Source organism: Mustela putorius, unplaced genomic scaffold (assembly GCF_011764305.1).
Source record: "Mustela putorius furo isolate JIRA1106 unplaced genomic scaffold, ASM1176430v1.1 tig00003836_pilon_pilon_pilon, whole genome shotgun sequence".
Classification (NCBI taxonomy): domain Eukaryota; kingdom Metazoa; phylum Chordata; class Mammalia; order Carnivora; family Mustelidae; genus Mustela; species Mustela putorius.
The window spans coordinates 12,911,538-12,934,683 of record NW_025421989.1 but is presented as its reverse complement, the minus strand read 5'-3'; the positions used below and the strand labels follow the sequence as shown (position 1 = coordinate 12,934,683).

Here is a 23,146-nt window from a genome sequence, read left to right as displayed (position 1 = left end):
CACTCCCAGGAAAGTAAGCTGTAGATGTGGGCACAAATTGGGTAAAAAACCATTCTAACTTAAAACAAGCAACAAAAGTTTTAAAAATGTATTCTTGTATACAACAAAGCAGCTTTAACTTTTCCAGAAGATAAAACTGGAAGATACGACAATAAAGCTTAATGATCACTTACAGTGGAATGGAAACTGGAAATTTTCTGCCTACCCCAAGTCCAAGTACAATGTGATGTGACTTTAAACTAATCACAGCAAGTGACTTATAGCAGTGATCACTCTAACTTATAGTGGTAAATACCAAACTTGCCACTGAAATAATGCTCCATTAAAAATTATTTTAAGGAACCAAATTATGTAATACCAAAGTGTGCCTTTTGGATCAGATTTTTTTTTTCCATTCAGAAAATACTCCCTGATTCCAGATTACAATCAGCACCTTACTAAACAGAATCATCAAGAAGAGGCTACTATGCACGAAAAGGGAGGGAAGCAAAGGCTGAGCTTCTGGCTCCAAACTCCGCTAACATTATGTCTTTAGGCAAATTACTCAAAGCCCCCTAAACTTCAATTTCCACATCTGTAAGAAAAGGATAACAGCACCACAGGAGAGACTTCCAGTGTTTATCCACAGCCAGTTTTCTCCTTGCAGGCACGGGAGAGAATGACACCACCCCCAGTGAGTGGTGTAGTTCAGCGGATCCATGTGACAAGTTCTGGCCTTGAGCAGGAGTAATGAGAGTCACATCCAGGACCAAGTATTTAACTGCTAGGGTGAGAAACAATTTCTCTGTTGCAGCAATTATAGGAACAGGTGCTTGCGGGGGAGCGGGGAGTGCCGCGACAAAGTAGCTGGGGTCATGAAGCCACCACATGGAGGGCAGCTGCCCTCGAGGGTCACTGTAACCCACTGCAAAGCAGAAAGCGAACCTGCATTTTGTTAAGGCACTGGGATTTCAGTGGAATTTGTTTCACACTTCATCCTAGGCAATGCAAACGAACACAAACACCTAATGTAGTAGGCTGTCAGGAGGACTAAATGAGATGGTTTCTGGCAGACATTAAGCCTTTAATAAAGATTAGCATGATGATTGTGGCTTCCTGATGGTTAGCGCAAAAGTATTTTATTTCCCATAGTCAAGATTTCAGACTCTTCTCAGCTATTCAAGAGTTGTTCTACAAGTTTCCTGAACCCATTGTGAGGTTTACCAAGGACATTACAGGACAGGCATGGACAGTTGTCTGGTTTTAATCTCAAAATGAGGAAAAGGAAGAAGCTCCTGCATGGCTGTGTGAATTTATGAGAGTAACTGAGATCAGAGTAAATGGACAGAGGACCTCAGCACGGCCCAGGAATAATCTACCTTCTTCATAAAGATTTGTAAGCCCAATATTGAGGCAGTATAAAAGATGCTAAGTTTGGGGCTTTGCTTTTTGTTTAAGTTGTGCAAAGTGTTCAAAGAAGTCACTCAGCTGGGGACAGGGATAGCAAGATAAGAAAACATTAAATCAAAACTTTGAGAAGCTAAGTTCATTATGCCAAAATTTTGGTAGCTCCATAGTACTTACTGATCATTAGAAGAGTGCTTCAGGTATTGGGGGACTGAAGGACGATCATGTATGATATGACTCGCAGGGACAGGAGAGGAAGTAGAAATAGGTTCCACTCAAACTCTCCCATGTATTTGTGTCCTTGTCCCTAACAGAACTCCAAATGGCATTATATATTCCTCAAGAGGAAAATAAAACTAAATGTTATTATTTTGCCACAGGCTCTAGAATTCCTGTCCTGATCTCCTGCTAAAAAACAAAATCTATTTTAACTTCAAGTCCATTAAAAGGCATGAATCTTAAAAAACAAACAAACAAACAAGCAAAAAAAAAAAAACACTAAAAAATCTAAAATTAAAAAAAATATTTAAAAAGGCATGAATCTCAGGTCACTCTCTGAATTTTTTTCCCATTTCAGAAAGAAAAAGTAAGATACCTGCTAAGTTTTCTTACTTTATTTTACAACAGTTGGAAGAAGCAAGGAGAAATTCCACAAATGCTTACAGAACAGGCCTTAAGCCCACTAAAAACGGTTCTCATAAAAAAGACACTGGTCATGGACAATAAAATGTATAAATGGGAGACACTTACCACATTTAATACTCTCTATCCGTACAGGGAGGCCAGACTGTGCTGCAGCAATCAGTTTTAAGGCAATGTAAAACTGTGTTGGACCAAAATAACCAACTCGCTTTGCACCACACAGTTCTGTGATCTGAAAAGAGACAAGAAAAGCCAGGCTGTAAACCTCATTTCATAACAGGAAAATGAGACAAGATATATTATGAAATCTGAAGGATTTCATAGTGTAGCTAACCAAAAACTCCCTGGAGAACCTATGTGTACACACTGGTTGGGTTTTTTTTTCCTCCAGTTGGTAGGAAGATTTTCAATTCAGATAATTAAATTTATACCTACTCGTGATGTTTCAGGACTGAGTGATTATTCCTCCTCTTTCAAAGATAAAAATAAAGGTGACAGAGGATGGCTATTACTGTTCTTACAAAAGATAGTGACTTGTTCAGGGAGCGTGGATACTAATGTACAAAGTCTAGAAGATCACTGGAGTGAAAAGGGAACAGGTTAGTCATTACCGCTACTTGTGGATCACCCCAGCTGATCAAAACTAAAAGTGAATTAATTATTTTTAAAGTTTTCAGGCAACAGGATTTCCTAAGCATTGAAACTACATCACAAGTGCTCACTTCAGGGAAGCAAAAGGGGGGGTAGACTATGAACACAAATGTCTTTAAGATCTTGCAATCTTTAATTTGCAGACCTAAACTAACACACATCCTATTGGTAGTTTAAAACTAACAAATATTCAAAGACTTTTTAAAGTTATTTCAAAGTAAACTCAAAAGTTCAAATAATAGTAAGTGGGGTGAGGATCTAAAAAGCAGCCTCCACTTCCTATGGCCCAGAGGAAAACATCATATTCTTTTTTTGTATTCCTTTAGAAATGTTCTACACACACACACGTGTATATATATAGCACACACCTGTGTTTTTCCTCTTGTTTATTCAATACTTTACACAAACAGAATACCACATACTATTTTGCAACTTGTTTTCATTTAGCATTATTCCTTGAAGAAAAATCTTCTCTATAAGCACAGTTAAAATTACATCTTTCTTGGGACGCCTGGGTGGCTCAGTTGGTTAAGCAGCTGCCTTCGGCTCAGGTCATGATCCCAGCGTCCTGGGATCGAGTCCCACATCGGGCTCCTTGCTCCGCAGGGAGCCTGCTTCTCCCTCTGACTCTGCCTTCCACTCTGTCTGCCTGTGCTTGCTCTCGCTCGCTCTCTCTGACAAATAAATAAATAAAATCTTAAAAAAAAAAATTACATCTTTCTTTTAACAACTACACAATATTCTGCTATAAAGATACACCGTAGTTTCTTTTTTTAGTTGATCCTTATGGATGGGCTTTTAGATTTCCAAACTATAAAGAGCCACTAATTAATCTTAAGAAAAAATCCGACAAAAATGCAACTAGGATGTCAGCAAAAAGAGGCCTCCAAAAATTCTGTCCTCCATCAAAGCAATGAGAAAACCGACTATGCAAATGGACAGAACTCTGCAAATTAACCAAAGGTTCGTAGCAATCCAGGGAGCATATATTCAAGGAAAGTTGCTCAATCTCAGGAAGAACACCGAGCTTTGTGTTATTTAAGAGACTGTACACCCAAGTCCCCACCCCAACTGCAGGCATCACTGTGGTTGCAGGCGTCCTCAGCCTGCTTCACAGAGACACAAATAGCCTGGCAGCCACAGCAAGGGGGAGGACAGGGCGGGGCTTCTTGAATGTATAGATTAGTGTCTCTCTCTCTCTCTCTCTCTCTCTCTCTCACCTTCACTCTCTCTCCCTCCCTCCCTTCCTCCCTCCCTCTCTGTCTCCCCTTCCCTCCCTCCCTTTCTTCTGATACTTAAAGTATTTCTCCTAGCAGGTGGTCTAACTCCTAGCCCTAGACTACAGCTGGGGTTGGGGAACAGCGAGTCCTGTCTTCTTGGTTGCATCCATCAGGAACGGAGCTTTCCTCATATGGAACTGGTGGAGGACAAGTGGGGAGCAGGTCGTGGTTCAAATACTGCAGACTAAGATTTAGAAGGTGTTCTTGGATGCTTCTCCATTTGCTCTATGTCCTCAGGTCAATTTCCAATGACTTTAATTTTTTCATATTTTTTTATTACCACTTAAAGGGTTGTTTCATTGAAGAGGGTCTGCTGAGTTTCTCAGACTGCTGTTCCAAAAGTCTCAGTCCACCCCAGATTCATTCTTGACTGGAGAAGCAGTATGTGATGTTATAGCAAAGAGAATAGCCCTTGGAGTAAAAGACTTGGTTGTGAATCCTGGCCTGGGCACTAATTAACTGTTTGCATAACCTAAGGCAAACTGCTTAACTCTTGTGCCTCAGTCTCCCCATAAGTGTAAGGAGAGATAACGGTAATTACCTCATGAGAGCTAATTAGCAGTGCTGACAATAGCATCTATTCAATAAATGCACTGCCTCAATTACGATCCAAATGATCACCAAATCCCTCTTTCCAAATGTAACATCTCAGAGCTTCAGGTGCTTTTCCAAAACCCTAATGCAGATACCCAGCCCCATCTTAGAAAATAACATAACTAAGCCCCTCCCCATGTATCCTGGCACCTGCTAATTCATCTTGCTGATGTCAACTGTTCCATATCCTAAATCAGAAACTTATTGTCAATGGTAACCATATCCAGTCAACCACTGACCCATGTCCCAAACCAAGCCTATCTTCCCCTCAGTCATGGCCTTAACCCTTCCTAGTACCTCACCTTGCTATCGTAACAAATTTTCTAAATAGAATTCACATGCTTAACCATACAGGAACAAATTTCTTTAACTTTTTCCTAACTTTATTTCATTAGTTGGTGATGTTCTCACAACAAAACAAGCAGGCACTAATACAGAGAGAGACGAAGAACCCGACTGTGACTTTCAGATAATAGTGAGTTTTCCTCAACTCAACTAGTAAACATCAATACTAATTATCAGAATTTGTTTCTAGAAGAAATATAATATTCATATAGAAAAGCATAATAATATAGATACAGAAAAGCATACAAATCCTAAGTGTATGGTGTATAGGGACATAAGTTTTCTCAAATGGAACACAACTATGTAACAAGCGGCCAGGATCAAGAAATAAAACATTACAAGCCTTCTAGAAGCCCCCCCTGTGTAGCTCCTTTCAATCGCTACCCATATGCCATTTTCCTTGCCTTTTTCTGAACTTTATGTAGTCAAAGACTATGTACCCACATGTCTGGCTTCTTTGTTCACTGTTGTTTCTGACATTCTTCCAAGCTGCTGAGTGAAGTAATGTTCAGTCATTTTCGTTGTTATTCAAATATTTGTGTGAATATCACAAGTTATCTATGCTTCTGCCACTGGACATTCGGATGCTTTCCACTTTGGGTCTATTCTGAATCGTGCAGCTATAATATTCTTGCTCATGTCTTGTCAAGACATGCAGAACAGAATACATTGACCTGAAATACGTTTCTTATTAGATTTTTATCTAAGAGTGGCAATTGCTGGCTTACCAGATATGTATATGTTTAGTGTTAGTAGATCTGGCCACCCTGCCACCAATGGTGTTTGGGAATTCAGTTTGTTTTACGTCCTTGCCAACACTGGTATTCTTGGGCTTTTTCATTTTCACCGTTCTAATAGGACTGTGCTAGTATCTCACTGCAGTTTTACTTTGCATTTTTCTGAGAACTAGAAAGTGTATCACCTTTTCATAGGATCATAGGTATTATGGTCCTGAAACCAATCCCAGAATGTGAAGGGGGAGGTATCCCACACAGCACCAAGTAATTCAGACAACATCTGGGTGTCCTGTTGTTCAGCACAACATCTGGGTGTCCTGCCGTTCAACTCTGCTCTGACAGGATTATGTATAGACAGCATCAGACTCTTGGCTGGGTCCATCAGGAACGGAGCTTTCCTCATATGGAACTGGTGGAGGGCAGGTAGGGAGCAGGTCGTGGTTCAAATACTGCAGACTCACTGTTCTTCCCAAGATATAGGAGGTTTTCGTGAATGATTAAGGGCTTGGTCCTCTGCTCCCTGGGTCCCCCCCCCACACACACACACCCTTTCAGACATCAGTCACAACCCCAGCTTGTTACCAATTGGCTATAAATCAGAAGTTCCCGTGAGCCCTCCTCAGGTTTGGTTAATTTGCTACAACAGCTCACAGAACTCCAAGAAACATTTTACTCAGTGGATTAAGTTTATTATAAAAAGGATATAACCCAGGCACAGCCAAATGAAAGAAATTAATAGGTCAAGGTATGGGGGAGTGTGCAGAGTTTCTATAGCCTTTTGGAGCACCACTCCACTCTCCCCAGATACCTGGAGCTCACCAACCCAGAAGCTCTTTGAAAGCTGTCCTTTGGGGTTTTTAATGGGTGCTTCATTACATAAGCATGATTGATTAGATCACTGATTATTGGTGACTGATTCAACCCCCAGTGCCCTCCCTGCCTGGAGGTCTGTGAAGGGAGGATATGAGAAGTTCCAAATCTCCAAATCACAGGGTTGCTTCCCTTGGCAACCAGCCTGCATCTCAGGTTCGCTAAGGGCTTACCCCAAGTCACCTTATTAACGTAACAAAAGACACAGTTACTGCTCTGATCACAGGAAATTCCAAGGATTTTAGGAGTTCTGTGCTATAGGAACTGGGTTGAAGACCAAATATATATTTCTTATTATAAATCACATTACAACAGGCCATTTGCATGTGACTAATTCTCTACTAATCTCTATGAAATAGGGAGATGTGCTTCTTGTTCATCGTTCTCTGCCATATTGTCTATACTTCATAAGTACTGGTTGAGTAAATAATCTTTCTGCCCCGTACTCACCTGAGCTCATCTTCCAGTTCCAGTCCGTCTCCATATATCATGCATATTCTTCCTTTGGAGAAGTTGACAACACTGCTCTCGTGCTTTAAGACTCTCAGCCTGGGGGCGCCTGGGTGGCTCAGTGGGTTAAAGCCTCTGCCTTCAGCTCGGGTCATGATCCCGGGGTCCAGGGATCAAGCCCCACATCAGACTCTCTGCTCAGCGGGGAGCCTGCTTCCCTTCCTCTCTCTGCCTGCCTCTCTGCCTGCTTGTGATCTCTCTCTGTCAAATAAATAAATAAAATCTTAAAAAAAAAAAAAAAAAAAAGACCTCTCAGCTGGAACTCCACCAACCTCAGGACAATATTCTATCTCTTTAGTATGGCATTAAAGTCCCTTCACAACCTGGCCCAGAGCACCTTCTCTAGTTTCATCTCCAAACACAGACAAACACACAGACACATGAACACACACACACAGGCACGCACGCACACACATCCTGTAGCTGCACTCCACATGTCCCACTTTCACAGACACATCTTGTACTTTCACTTCTGTGTATCTATGCATATGGTGCAAAAGATGGCAAACTAAATAGGCTTTAAGTCAAGGCTGGTTTGCAACCCGGAAAACTAATTAGTTTTATAACTTCAGGCAAATTTATTTTAATCTGCCTGAAACCTAATTTCCTCATTTGTAAAACAGAGATAGTGCCTCCCTCATAGGACTATTGCGAAGAAGAAAATGAACTAGTGTACTAAATAGCCCTAATACAATGCAGTAATCGTTGGGTCCCTTCCCTTTCACCTGAAACCAGAACTTACTCCCTCCATTCTTGAATGCTACTTCTCCAGAGCTCCTTCCTTCCCAACTCCCCAGGTATAGTTTATTTTCCCTGTGTACTCTCTGACTCTTCAAATATCTATAAATGCCCACCCTATGATATATTGTCTTGGATTTGCTTCCAAACAAAAGGGTGGAGGGGAGTAAGTAGAGCAGAGCGTACGGCTACAACAAGCATGGCCGTGAGATGAGAACTGTTTGAGTGATGGTGTTCGGGAGGGTTTATGATGGTGTTCGTGAGGGTTCATTCATTCTCCTACTGTCTGTACTTATGTGTATGTGTATATTTGACATTCTCCACATTCAAGCTTTTTCATGTCTATTTCAGCACTTATCCCATATTACAATTATCTGTTTCTCTCTGCCTCCCATTAAAGTGTCTTCTCTCCAAGGGCAAGAGGTAACTTCCATTCACCTCCCAGCACAAGGATAGGCATCCAGAATGTAATGCACAGGATTGAAAAAAATTCTCAATCAAGGCAATGAACCCACCCTCACAAACAAAAAGTCCCTGAGTTGTATAATACATCCCTTGCTGGGAACACAGAAGTCATACGTCTTCAGGTACAGGCTTGCCCACACACGGGAAAAAACACCAACATCATCAATGTGGTTCCAGCATCAATACAGTTGTGTTGCAGAATCATCCCTAAAAAACTATACTACTTGACATGCAAATAATTTAACTATTTCAGTGTTAATTCAGTATCAAGTTAGCCTTCATTTATTCCATTGCCGTAAGGAATACACAGAACTGAAAAGCTCTTAACTAAAGGTAAATTTAATTGTTATTAAACTTCCACTTGGTACTTTGAGACCACCACTACTTCATCAACTGACATTAGTAAACTGCTTCATTTACCTTGGAAAGTGTCCCTGGGTCTCACACACCACTAGGGTCACTGCTTTGTAGCAAACATGGAACATACACACATAGGTAAGGTAAGCCCATCGGTCACTTTTCTTGCTTTTTGGTACACTAACCCTCCAAGAAATATCCCAAGAACTTTCCAAAATATTCAAGCCATAAGGAAGAGAAAGTAATTATAAGCCTTTTGAACTTACGTATGGACCCTTGTAAGACCGAAATGTCTCAACTCAAAATTTTCTAAGTTTAGTTTCTCAAGGTTCAGGACGTTCTAAGGCTAAATTAAATTCTCCATGGAAAAGCTCTAAATTGTTGGTAGAAATATTTTAACATGAACTGAAGACAATAAGGTGGTGCTTTCTCCCCAAATACTCAATTAGCAGGAGATATTTTACGTAACTGCTCCTTCAAACAGTCCAAGTTGCCAAGCATTGCTCAAAATAAAGAAAAAATACAAAGATTCCACTCCTCTTTTTTAAACTCCAGAACTGTAATACTCTCAGCTGGACCCATCTCAGATTACACATTGTGCAAATTCTGACACAGGACAAGAACCTATGGACTCGTATTTGTTTTCTCAGGTGGAAGGCCAGAGATGGGGGGGGGGGGTGTTGGATGAAATCAACTTCCTTACAGCTTACAGATGTACAATGAACTGTGGGGGTGCTGAATACAAATCAGAAAAATTCACCAAGCATTTGGGAGGAACCTGGACAAAGTTCTGGAAGAAGACTGAAGGCCACTAAAATAGCTTCCCTCCTACCTAACTCTGAAAGATTAAGTGGCTGTGCTGAGTAATCAGTCCACACATGTTCCAGTTTGCGTGAAATAATACTTCTTTCCTAGCTGAAATGTAATAAATTTTCAGACCATTCAAAGGTTGGAATAAGCTTCTCTTCTTCAAGTATTTTTTAAAGACTTCCTTAGAAAGATTAAAAATTATAGAAAGTTGTGTTAGGAGGAGTTGTGCTCGGAGAAAGAATTCTGCAAGAGCACCAGTGGACCCTGATTTTCTATTCTTTCTCTGCTGCAGCTGCCAAGTTCCGGTTCCTAACTCACACATCAGCTACTTCAAGCCCTGCCCCTAGACTCGTGCACTTTCACCACACCATCCCCACACTCCCTCCATGAGATCTTACAGAAAAAAGATCACCTCCCATTCAAAGGGACTTTCAGCGCTCCTTGCTCCTCCTCTTTCTCCTCACTCCTCCTCCTCCTCCTCACTCCTCCTCCTCCTCCTCACTCCTCCTCCTCCTCCTCCTCCTCCTCCTCCTCCTCCTCTTCCTAGCTTCTAGCCCTTCCTGTAAAACCCAGACTCCTGAGCATGGCTTTTGAGGCCCTCCCATCTGGCCTAAACTACCTTTCCAACAACCCCATGTCTGTCTCCTCTCCACCAAGCATCTAAAGCTTCAGCCACTCCAGATGCCAACCAGTCTCAACACATAAGAGTCATTCAAGCCTTCGGGCACGTGGTATATCCCGTCTGGAAGCTGGAGGTCTCCCCACTTCATTACCCGCAAGACTCATTCTCCAGATCACCTCAAGACCAACCTTATGTTTGCAACCTTAACTCCATATGGCATGTTTTCTGCATTCCAATAACCCTCTTCGCTAGCTTTCTGTCACATCACTAGGCCTGTAATATTGCCAAGTCTGTATTTTGGTCACTGTCTCCACTATACCCCAACTCCTTCCCCTACCCCCCCACATGCCCAGCCCAAGGCAAGAGTATATCTTTATCATGTGTACCCCAGGACTCATATTTTCCAATGCTTGCTATTTTTCAGTTGCTCAATTAATGTTTGCTGAATTAATTCATTTTCACAGTCTGTAGTAACAGAATCGCTCTTCTTTCTCTCATCTTATAATTACTTTTACAAGTGGCTGCTAAATTGGCTTTAGTCCTCTCACACCATATAGCCATAAGAGTTCCTGCAGGAATATAAGAGCTTATTAACTTGTCTGTTCCATGCCTGCTCGACTAGGAAGGACTGCTTAGGATCAAAGCACAAGGAAAGGCCTCATCATGCTTTATTTTGCCCTCTGCCTCAGAGCCCAGAAGATCTCAGTGACACTCCAGCAGCTTGGTGCTCTGGAGACACACATGGCAGGCCTCTTCCTCCAAGCCTCCTTCTACTCGGCATACCCCCAGGGGATGTCAGCCCCCAAGCAGGCACCCTCAACAACAGAAATACAGAGGAATATTTCAAGGACATGCTGACAAGTCGTACCAGCTGAAGAGTTGGGTCAACCAACCTGAGTTTTCCTTTCCTATTCATTTACACATTCTAAAAATCCAGAGGGATTTTCAGCCCAGAGGTACCTGGGTGCGCTGCCCAAAAAAACAAGAACCTCCACATCCAAATACTCAACATGAAGTACCACAGTACTTAGAAATACTTAACACTTTAAAATGTATTTGGTACCTCCCCATTATAAGCATTGTGTTTGGGCCATGCTACAAAGTGAGCAGCACTGAACAAAACAACTTGCTCTTTTCTCTCTCTCATTCTCTCACTCTCTCACTGCCTCTCTCCCCCACCCTTAAATACTTTATTATTCATCTCCCCAAAACAGAGATATTCTCCTATACCATCCCACCATCGTCACACCTCAGGAAATCAACATTAATATTATCATACAACATATGGTCCCTACTCACATTCCCTCAATTGTCCTATAAATGGCCTACAGAACTCTTTCATATCCAAGATTGAATTAATGCTTATGCATTACATTTTTATCTTGCCTCCCCTTAATCTTCCCCTAATCTAGCACCAACTCACTTGGTTAGTCATGACACTGAATCCTTTCAAGAGTGTACAATGTTCCTGAAGAATGTTCCATAGTTTAGATTTGTCTGTTTCCTTATGGTAACACTCACGTCAAACATTTCTGGCAGCAACACCACATAGGTGGTCCTGTGATATAGTAAGAGGTACATATCAGTGAGGGGCACATAATGTCAGAACACCTCACCACTGGTTGCTAAGCTTGGCCATTTGGTTAAGGTGGTGACAGCCAGATCTCTCCACTGCAAAAACATGTTTTCACATAGTACTTTGAGACCACTCTATCCCCTGACAAACTGCCTCTTCAATCTGTTACTAATTCTAAGTAAGTCTAGCTAAATTACATCAACATCTATAGAACTGGAATCCTAATTCAAAATCACAACAAAGATGGGGAAGATATTTATTCTACGTGGTATGTGATTACCTCCAGTTTATGCACAAATAAACACCACAACTTAGTTAAGTGAGATGTTCGAAGTCCAAGTTCAGAGCCAGTACTCAAACCTACACAATCATGCGTCCAAAGCTCATGGTCTTCGCATTACAACAGGGGTTGGAAAACTAATAATGTTCACGGGCCAAATCTGGATCATTGCCTGGTTTTTTACGGCCTGTGAGCTGAGAACGGTTTTAACAAATGAACATTTGCAATCAATTTGATGACCAGGGAACGCTAGCTTTGAATCCCATTAGGTAAAATGTTATCCGAAAAACAAGAATCCCATGTTTCTTACTAGCAGACCTGTATTACCAAAAAAAAAAAAGGACTGGATTGTTGTATTTTGAATTTTGTCAATAAAAAGCTTGTGGAAAGTTGTTTTGTCTCTTGTTATATAAGTACCTACTAATGTCCCCAATTCTGCCTCTAGGCCTACAAAGCTTTAAAACACTTACTACCAGGCCCTTTACACAAAGGGTTACCAACCTTTGCACAACATCACACTGCCTCCCTGAGCTGTACTTTATATCCTTGAAGATACTCTCAATAGCCACGCAGAAAGGGTATTTTCCTGAAATAATCAGCTATACTCAGTAAATGCCAGCTTAAAGAGCGAACACTTCCATTGGGGAAGAACACAGGGCCTGGGTGGCTCAGTCAGTTAAGCGTCTGCCTGAGACTCAAGTCACAATCTCCAGGCCGTGGGACTGAGCCTCCACATAGTTGGGCTCCCTGCTCGTGCTTCTTCCTCTCCTCTAATCTTCCCCCTGCTCATGTGCTCACTCAAGCTCTCTCTCTCCCTCTCAAATAAAATAAAATCTTTTTTAAAAATCACACACATGGGGCGACTGGGTGGCTCAGTGGGTTAAGCCTCTGCCTTCGGCTCAGGTCATGATCCCAGGGTCCTGGGATCGAGCCCCACATTGGGCTCTCTGCTTGGCAGAAAGCTTGCTTCCTCCTCTCTCTCTGCCTGCCTCTCCGCCTACTTGTGATCTCTCTCTCTCTCTGTGTCAAATAAATAAAATCTTTTTTAAAAATCACACACGTGTATTTACCCCCCATTTTCTACCCATTTATGTAAATTTGTTTAAAATTTTCAGAAGCTTTTGAACAAGGGCTTCCTATACTACTACATATTTTCAACTGGGGCAACTGGATGCCAGATTTCAGTAAGAAGCAAAATTTATGCAATAATCTAACATCCTAAAAATACGATTCTGCCCTTTTTTCCAGCTTTAAGGTATAACTGACAAAAAAATTGTCATATGAAGTGTATATTGTGATTATTCTATATGCATACACATTATGAAAGGATTGCCCCCAGAGTTAATTAAAACATTCGTCACCTCACCTATTTTGTGTGTGTTAGAACACTTAAATCTTAGCCTATTTCAGTTATACCACACAGTGTTATAAACTACAGTCCCCATGTTTACATTAGATCCTCGGACCTTGCACAGCTTATGAAGGGCAAGTCTGTACCCTCTTACCATCCTCTCCCCCTTTCCTCCACCTCTTACCCACCGCAGCCCCTGATTACCACCATGCTATTCTGTTTCCATGAATCGGACCTTTTTTTTCCCTCCCAAGATTCCACACTGAAGTGATGCCATGTAGTATTTGTCTCTGTCTGGCTTATTTCACTTATTTGCTTTGCTTTTTATTTTTAAAGGGGAAAAGGTATTATAAATCTTCATAACCATTCTTTGAAAACGTCCTTACGCATTTGCAATAACATAGTGATTCAAGTCCTCTCAACATGTAAGCTCCTCCCAAGTTGCAAATCCATTTTGGAAGCTACATTATCTTTCAGATGCCCCAAGATGCCATTTAATTTAAGGCTAGAGAATGTATAATAAAATTATAGGCTGAATCCAGCCCAGATGCTAAAAACAGACTGTCCTGGCAGAGGTTACAACCCAGACCTGGTGTGCCAGGATTTTTGGCCTAAGGCCCAAAATTTACCCCGTTAGTGGGGAAGACCCAGCCTGCCACTCTGGCTCTGATGAAATCTGAACAGGGAAAAGACTCTCAGCAAAAAATCAGGAGCTTGTACAGGGCTAGCAGAAACACAGATTGGTATAACATCCAGAGACCATTTGGCAATATCCCTAAGAATTATAATCAACTCTTTGATCTAGGAAATCTACTTCTATGAATTTATATTCCATTTTACACAAGTAAAATGACATAGGTACAACAGCATTCAATACATATTATCTAAGATACAGATTGGAAAACACGAAGAGGTCCCTCATCTAAAATATTAGTTTAATCAACTGTGATTCATCCACACAACAGAATTCTAGGCAGCTCTAGTAGACATGTGTCATATCTGTGATTATCCATCGTCTTTTGAAAGCTTTTCTCTATTTGGAGAAATTTCTCATGTTACAAGTCTCGCCTCCCAACTTGAAAGCTGAGAATCAAATTCCTAGGCTTCTTTGCAGCTAAACTGCAAACATGTGACCATGGCTCCACTGATCAAACATATGTACACATGACTTCACTCTGGAAGTGAGAAATATAAGGGAAGAGAAGCTTGCTTGCTCAGAGCATCTACTTTTGCAGGTGGGAAGCTGCAGTAGCTGCAAAGCCATCTCACTGGCTCAGGGTGACAATGGAAGCCCTTGCAGTGCAGGCAAGCCCTGCTCTCCACTGTGCAGTATGAGCAAGAGCACAGGTGGCTTCCACTTACCAATAGGGCTATGCAGGGCTCGGAAAATTAGATGCTGGCCTCTTCTCCAACTTCCAAACAATTCCACCAGTTACCCAAAATCCTAATCCCTCTTTGGTTCGACTTTATCTAGAGTGGATTCAGCGACCTGCCACAAGAAACAAAAGCCACAACCTGCACAAGAATGAGGAAGCTCCTAGGATCATGAATGACACGGAAAGGTCATCAGGTTAAACTGCTGAAACAGAAAAAGTGAGGTGCACAGTATAGGTAGAGGAGGTTGTGTTTTGAAGGGGGTCGACTGGAGACACATTTACTCATACATCCATACGCTATCTCTGGAAGTTGAAGCTAACAAACGTGGCTGCCAGCTGCCCTCCAGGGAAGGGAAGGGGAGGGACGGAGGGAAGGGAACAGGCTGGCCAAGGCACAGGGGTAGGGAAGAGTTTGCTGTATTTCATATTATACCTTCTGAATTCTGAATCTTATACATGTATTATCTAATTAAAGTGAATTCAAAAAAGTTCTAAGAGACAAAGCCAAACCCCACGCCAGCAGAAAATATTACAGACAGACCCAAAACCATTCTCCTCCCACTTGCTCCAGGTGCAATTTCAAAACAAAGTGCCCAACTGGGCAAAGCTGCAACGATCCTCACTCACCCAGCCCAGACTTAACACGCAAACACAGTGCTCTTTCCTCGAAGTCGCCAACACAGATCAAGGCAGCACCTCACTTTATAAAAATGCGTTATCTTTGTCAAAGGTAGCTCTGCCAGACTGGGTGACCAAGGGGAAGGCACCTGACCTCCATTGGTCTCAAGTCTCCTCTAATGGAACAAAGCACTCTGACTAGATTGGATGCAGGCTTTTTCTAGAACCATAAATTCTATAAAAATGAATTCAAAACTATAGTTTGAACTTCTCCCTCTGCCACTTACCACTTCTACTTTGTATTATGATTCTCAGGATACCTGCTACATCCCCCTACAAGGCCACAAGTCTCTTGAGGGCAAGTCCTGACTTTTTATTTTTTTATTTTTTAAAGATTCCATCCATTCATTTGACAGAGAAAGATCACAAGTAGACGGAGAGGCAGGCAGAGAGAGAGAGAGAGAGAGAGAGGGAAGCAGGCTCCCCGCTGAGCAGAGAGCCCGATGCAGAACTCGATCCCAGGACCCCGAGATCATGACCCAAGCCGAAGGCAGTGGCCCAACCCGCTGAGCCACCCAGGCACCCCAAGTCCTGACTTTTTAAAATCATCCTTGCACTCTCCACAGCACCCATCCCATGGATTTCCCACTAAGAAGGCTTATGGACGACCTTAAATATGCTCTACTGTGTTTTAACTCAGAACCCCTATGAATACTGTTTTGCACCACTGAATTGGGCTTTATGTGACTACATCAAGGTATTCAAAAAAACTTTTTCAGATTTAAAGGATCAAAGACACCACCTGATTCCAACCAGGATAGCTGGTGAGTTCAGCTAAGTCCTTTTGTAATCATCTGATTCCAGGGGCGCCTGGGTGGCTCAGTGGGTTAAGCCACTGCCTTCGGCTCGGGTCATGATCTCAGGGTCCTGGGATCGAGTCCCGCATCGGACTCTCTGCTCAGCAGGGAGCCTGTTTCCTCCTCTCTCTCTCTCTCTCTCTGCCTACTTGTGATCTCTCTGTCAAATAAATAAATAAAATCTTTAAAAAAAATAAATAAAATCTTTAAAATAAAATAAAAATAAATAAAATCTTTAAAAAAAAATCATCTGATTCCAAGCAAAGTCCAAGAGAAATGCAACATATCCCCCCAGAACTTTGAATGTACTCCATTTTTATTTCTGTTTGTTTTTGCAGGAGGGAGATCACTTTTGAATTGAGACAAAGAAATATGTTAAGGAGTTGAATGTAAAACTAATATGGTTCCCAAAGATGAGAATTCAAAGAAATTCTACACTCAGGTTAGCTGCTTTGGTGTTTGCACAGTGGACTGGCATTTATCAGGTGGATAGAGTGATTCTACAGATTTTGTCATGCACCTAAACTGTCATTTGGAATGAGAGAAGATTACGGGTAGTGATGACATTTGATGACAATGATTTATTATGACTTTTATAAACCAGGTATTCTTTGGAAAGCCAACGCCACAGCTTTTGAACCTGTCCAAATGGCTGCCCATGTGCCTGCCTGGGGACAACCCAGGATCTGACACTTCCAAGTGAGCTGAGGGGAAGAGTGCAATGAGAGTGAACCAGCCAGGAACAAAGGAAGCATCCCTCCCACCCCAGGAAGACAGTCACTGGGATGTAGAACAATATAGGGGAAAAGAACAACAGAATCAACAGTAAGAACATTTACTGCGGGCTGACCGTGTGCCAGATACTGATTCAAATGCCAGGAATCAATGAGATGAAGGAACACACACGCTCACACACAGTCTTGACACGAGAACTGAATTAAAATGCAACGGTGGTTCAGATTCATTTTAGGATGCTGGCCCTGGTTTCCGGGCTCTGCCACATCACAGAATTTTGTACAGCTGGAGACAGGAAAATCTCAGGTGACCACACATGACAAAGGATTCACTTTTCAGGCAATTTGTTTGACAGTTTTAGTGCTTTTCAAAAATAAAATTACAGGTTGGGTTATTTGGTATTTTTGTAAGTTTGTTCATTTCAGTCCCTTCTATGTATCTTTTATGTTACACACGGCTGTGCACACACAGACACACATGCACTCACTCATACACACATTCCCGTTTCAAACCAGTGCCTTATAGTGAGAAACAGGGTAAGAGAAGGCACCTCACCGCAGTGGAGCTCCCATGCATCATATACCAGTCCTTGAAATGCTTTGGGAGGGGATGAATGAATGGAAGTTGGGTCTCAGATCACATTAGAGTTCTCACTCTCCAACTTAAACCCAGACAGATCAGAACCTTCCAGCACTTTTTGATGGGGTGAGAAATCTGACTTCATTAATTGGGTTTCTTTGTCGAATTCTTAGTGAAGACGCTTTCAACTGTTAAAATAACAAATGCTCCTCTCCCCTCCCTGTCCTTCTGGCAGCCTCCTGGCAAGAAAGCTGGCCCCCTCAAAGCAGACTATCTATACTACAGGACACTGAAACTGTTCATGACTGTTCTCCCCACAGCAGGGCCCAGCACATTCAGTCCCCCAGCGTCGTCACAGCAAATGCAAATGAATTCTTCAGCCCAACTAGCCAGAACCCAGCTCCAAGTCCACCCTGCTACTAGTCCTACTGTGACCTAATGGGCCACGTTATATATTAAGGAGACTAACCTCTTTCCAGGACCAAATCCCCTTTCTCTGCCCCATCAATAAACATCCATCCTTTCCCCACTCTAGCTTAACAGACACCCACCATTTAAGGGCTGGCCCTGCTCTCAACTGTCTGTCCTTGTCCTGCACCTCACCCCCAGGTACACACTGACACTTCCCGGTACCCAAATCCCCAAACTTTCCCTGCTCTTAGGTCTCCTGTTACTGAGTTACGCTTGCCAGGAGAGACATCCCTAGGATCCAGGTGGATCTCCTATGTTCTACCTTGAATCACCTGTAGACACTATTCCATCGGGATAGACTTTGCATTGCCTCATCTGAGACAATCCACCCATCCCCCCCTAAACTGGCACTCCCCCCAACACACATAGTGGACGACCTGAGGTCTAGGTCCTGATTTCTCCCAAGACAATCTACCCCAAGAACAATCCATTCTCACAAGCCATGCCTAGAGATTTGACAGAGAAAGAATAGTCCCTACCCTCCAAGAGTTTATAATCTGTTATGGACTCAATGTTTGTGCCCCCTCCCAATTCATATGTGAAAACCCTACCCCTCAATGTGATGGTATTAAGAGATGGAGCCTTTGGGAGCTGATCAGGATTAGATGAGAACATGAACTAGAGACCCCATGAATGGAATATGTACCCTTATAAAGTCACAAGACAGTCAGCTTCCCTCTTTCTGCCATGTCAAGACACAGCAAGAACCCGGCTGTCTGCAACCCAAAAGAGGGCCCTCGCCAGACCCTGACCATGCTGTCACCCTGACCTTGGACTTCCAACCTTTAGAAATGTCCAAAATAAATTTCTGTTGTTTATAAGCCACTCAGTTTAGGGTATTTTGTTATAGTAGCCTGAGATAAGATGTGATCTGATTGGGGTATGCGTATCCAAGTTTGAAAAAAGGATCAACATTTCATAAGCACCTACTACACACTCTCCAAGCATTATGCTTTTCTTAGACACAGTATTATTTCTAATATTTAAACTAATGCTACATAAATGATTTTGCAGATGGGCACTTCAGGATTCAGAATGGTTATCACAGAAATTCTAGAAAATGAGAAATGACCTGAATTTAAAGATCTTGCCACCCAGCAATTCATATGAACCAAATTCACTGCACAAATAGGCAACCCCTTATGTTCACTAAGACACCATTCATTCATTCAACTCTCTTAGGTGGGGCACTGTGGCAGTGAATGGAGTCTCTTTGGGCCTACCAACTGAAAGACACATACTGTTTGTACCTTGGCAACCAGAGATACATGTATATCAGGGCCCACTTATTTTTTGGACTTCCAAATGGCCATGGGCACGTATCTGTAGGAAAGGGAGCAGGTGTAAAGGGTACAGGCTCAGACTACTTTCTCTCCATAGAACTAAGGAATGACCCTCAAAGCCGGTTTCATAAGTGTGCTGAGACTGAGTTAACCACAGCACAAAACAGAAACTAATGAACATTTTGTGATTTTTCTTTTGGCTGCACAGCATAACAACACCTTGCCCATGTTTATGAAATTTTCTACCTGCATTCAGCTAAGTAAGTTAAAAATGTCAGATACTCTGCTTCCTAATTTCGGCTAAATCAGGGTATGGGCACAGGCCCTCAGCTTGGTCAGGGACCCCACAGGCCACCTGAATCACTAACGACTGGGCAAAGCAGCAAGAACAGTAGATCACTGTTTTCTGAAAACAGCAGCAACATCAGTTCCCAGGCGCCACGGAGGTGCAGAGCCCCATACCTGAGGTCCAGTGCAGGCAAAGAGAGGTGTACCGAGAGGCGTCCAGTATTCAGTAGCTACAGTACTAGCATTTCACCAAACCAAATCTGTGGCATGATACAGCTGCAGTTCTAGCAGTGCTGCCCCTTGTGCACTTTTCAAACCTTTTCCCAGCTTTCTTAGCAAAAGACTGAGCTACCCAATTAATTCCTTTTCTGCTTAAATTACCCACAGGTAATTCCTGTTAGTAACATGATGGTGTTACTCTCCTGGGTGTTATCGAGAACAGGTCAAAAGTAGACTTAATCGGCCCAGAGCATCCAAACTCAGCTCTATCAATTATCTGTTGCTGCATAACAAACCACCCAAAATGTTAGTCCTTAAAACATTTATTTAGTGCATAATTTGGGGATCAGCAATTTGGGCTAAGCTCAGCTAGGCAATGTTACTGATGTGGACCAGACTCTGCCTATGTCAGGTGGGGCTCACTTAAGCTTCCACAGTCAGCTACAGGGTGACTGGGGACCCCCATTTCCCCCCACACAGCCTCTCATCCTCCAGCAGGTGAGCCTCGGCTTTTTCACTTGGTGGCAGAGCTCCCAAAGCAGCAAGAACTGAAGGTGAAATGTTTCTTCGGACCAAGACTCAAAACTTGCACAAGGTCACCTCTACTATAGTCTATGATTAAAGCAAGTCACGAGATGAGACAACACTCTAAGGATGGAGACAAAGACTTCACATCTTGATTTAAAAATTTTAAAAAGCAGCAGCAGAAGAAGAAACAGAAGCAGGACTGACTGGGTGGCTCAGTCAATCAGGTGTCTGACTCTTGATTTTGGCTTCAGTCATGATCTCAGGGTCATGAGATCGAGCCCCACATTGGGCACCACACTCAGCATGGAGTCTGCTTGAGATTCTTTCCCCCTCTTTTCCCTCCCTTCTTTCCTCCCCCAGCTCACACTCCCTCTCTCTAAAATAAATAAAATCTTAAAAAAAAAAAAAAAAGAAGATGCACCATATTGGGGGAATTCTGCAATCTACCATAGCTGACTGTTTGATAAACAGCACAATGAGGAAGCTGTCACAATAGCGACAACCCTAGGGATTCCCATTTGTTACAGCCACGTATATCCAGAATCTGTGCTCTCGCCACCATTTCCATTAAAGTGCCCCCACCATCAGCTACTGAACCTACAACAGCTAACTAAAAGCAATAAACACACAGTACTGAGACTGCCAACTCCACAGCCTGTAAACAGTTACATACAGGACAGGCCTCTTGGACCTCTCATACTACAGGGCGTGCTAAAGATCATGAATGGAAGTCATGCGACACTGGACCCCAGCTCTCTGCCTATGGGCCTTTCTTTCTACAAACCTCAGCTTTCCTCCCCCACAGCTCACAATCAGTATCTTCTGCATATGAACAAATAGGTAGTTTAATCATTTCAAGCAGAAGACTAGTTAAACCTCTCAATTACAGAAAAACTTACTACAACTTCAAGAGAATCTAAAAGAGCTCTGCTCCAAATTTATTAGGATCCTGAAGAGGTTTAACCATGTCCTCTTAAATTGGTAAGAGCCACTTAAATTGGCAGACCCCACAAATTGAAACTTGATGTTTCCCTGACAACTGTTGAACTAAGACAGGAAAGGCTCCTGTGAGAAATCTCCATGGAAACCACCCAGTCCTGGCATCTACCATTTACCTTATTCTTTGGCTGGCATTCAAGCACATCAAATTAGCAATAAAAATGTAAGGAAGTTGGAAGGGCTTTGGAGCAATGAAGATTGTCTATGTTTGGTACAGTGAGATTTCCCAGGAAAAAGAAAGCATACTCAGTCCAAATACCTCAGGACTCAGATTAAGAAGCCTCTGCATGCCCAACCCATTTTTAAAAACACTCCAGGAAGTTCTGAAAAACAGTGTACTGGTTTCCCTAGAGCTGCTGTGACCAAGTACCACAAGCTGGACAGCTTAAAATAACAGAAATTCATCGTCTCACATTTTGGGAGGCTGGAAGTCCAAAATCAAGGTATCAACAGGGTTGGTACCTTTTAAAAAAAAATGTATTTGTTTCAGATAGAGAGCTCTTAAGCGAGCATGAGTGGGGTGGGGTGGGGTTGGGGGACAGAGAGAGAAGCAGGCTCCAGCCTGAGCAGGGAGCTCAACATGGGGCTCGATCCCAGGACCCTCGGACTATGACTGGAGCTGAAGGCAGCCGCTTGACTGACTGAGCCACCCAGGCGCCCTGGGTTGGTGCCTTCTGAGAGCTCTAAGGGAAATTCTGTTCCATACCTTCTCCGAACATCTGGTAGTCCCAAGAGTTCCTTGGCTTGTAAATACATCACCTCAGTCTTCATCTGCTCATGGCATTCTTGTTACGTGGATTAGGAGCCTACCCTACTCCACCATGACCTCATCTTAACTTGCTTACATCTACAAAGACCTACTTCCAAATAAGGCCACATTTCAAGGTACTGGGGGTTAGGACTTCAACATATCTTTTTGCGGTGACACAGTTTAACCTATAACATATAGCTTTTATATAAAGTATTTGATTTTATCTAGTCACTAAGTGTATGTTAAAGCAAATGGATAGTTCCATTTAATTTATGGCTTAATCAAAATAGAAGGTTCATACGTGTTCACACTGCTGCACTTAGCTACTGAAATCAGAGCAAATGCAGACTTTTTACTCTGAACGGTCATGCGCCCAACTCAAAACTAGAGTTTCTACTACAAAAGAGAAGGGAATGAATATCAGCGAACAAATAGAAATCTCTATCACATAGACAAAGAAAAAAAAATCACTCGGGAAAAACAAGTCTAGTGTCCAGATACTCTGGCCCTTAGGTAAGAACACACTGCAAAAAATGAGATCATAAAAGTTAACGGTGCTTGGAAATGACCTTGAAACTGAAATGAAGAAACTAGTATGTGTCTAGCACAAAACCAGAGACAAAAAGCACACAAAGGGCATGCAGAAAATAGCTTCCTAAATTAGAAGCACTTGAGGAAAAAGTCAATCATACACCTACATACAGGGACTCACACGGGCCCATTTCAGAACAAAACTGGGCCAGAACCCTGGAACACCACCAGATAGAAAAGTGCTACATTATTTATTATTTCTGATTCTTCTGAGTCTGCTCTTTGTAGACTCTGCTGTTTTTTTTCCTTCTTAATTGCTTTTTTAAAAATTAAACTATTTTGAGATAATTGTAGATTCACATGCAGTTCTAAGAAATGGCAAGGGGAGGATTCTATGAATCCTTTACCCAATTTCCCCTGAATAATATCTTGTAAAACTACAGTACAAGAACACAACCAGCATGTTGATTTTGATACAGGCAAAAGAGAGAACAGAAAATTTCCTTCACCACAACGATGTCTCATGCTGTCCTTTTATAGCCAATCGTTTTACTCCTGCCGGTGACCCTGAAGCCCTGAGAACCACTAATCTGTTCCCCATTTCTCTAACTTTGTTCTTTAAAAAACATTTTATAAATAGAACTACATGGTATGTGACAATTTGGGATTGGCTTTTTTTCACCCACCAGAATTCTCT

The 23,146-nt window shown here is 42.3% G+C and overlaps 1 protein-coding gene across 4 annotated transcripts in view; it reads right to left on the bottom strand.

The window, feature by feature from the left end:
- REPS2 (RALBP1 associated Eps domain containing 2) overlaps positions 1-23,146 on the bottom strand; it is a 229,191-nt gene that overhangs the window by 162,769 nt on the left and 43,276 nt on the right. For all 4 annotated transcript variants that reach the window (XM_004758909.3, XM_045089340.1, XM_013059620.2 and 1 more), the window contains exon 2: positions 2,137-2,260. In XM_004758909.3, the coding sequence (XP_004758966.2) occupies positions 2,137-2,260 (124 nt within the window). The remainder of the gene's footprint in view (positions 1-2,136; positions 2,261-23,146) is intronic.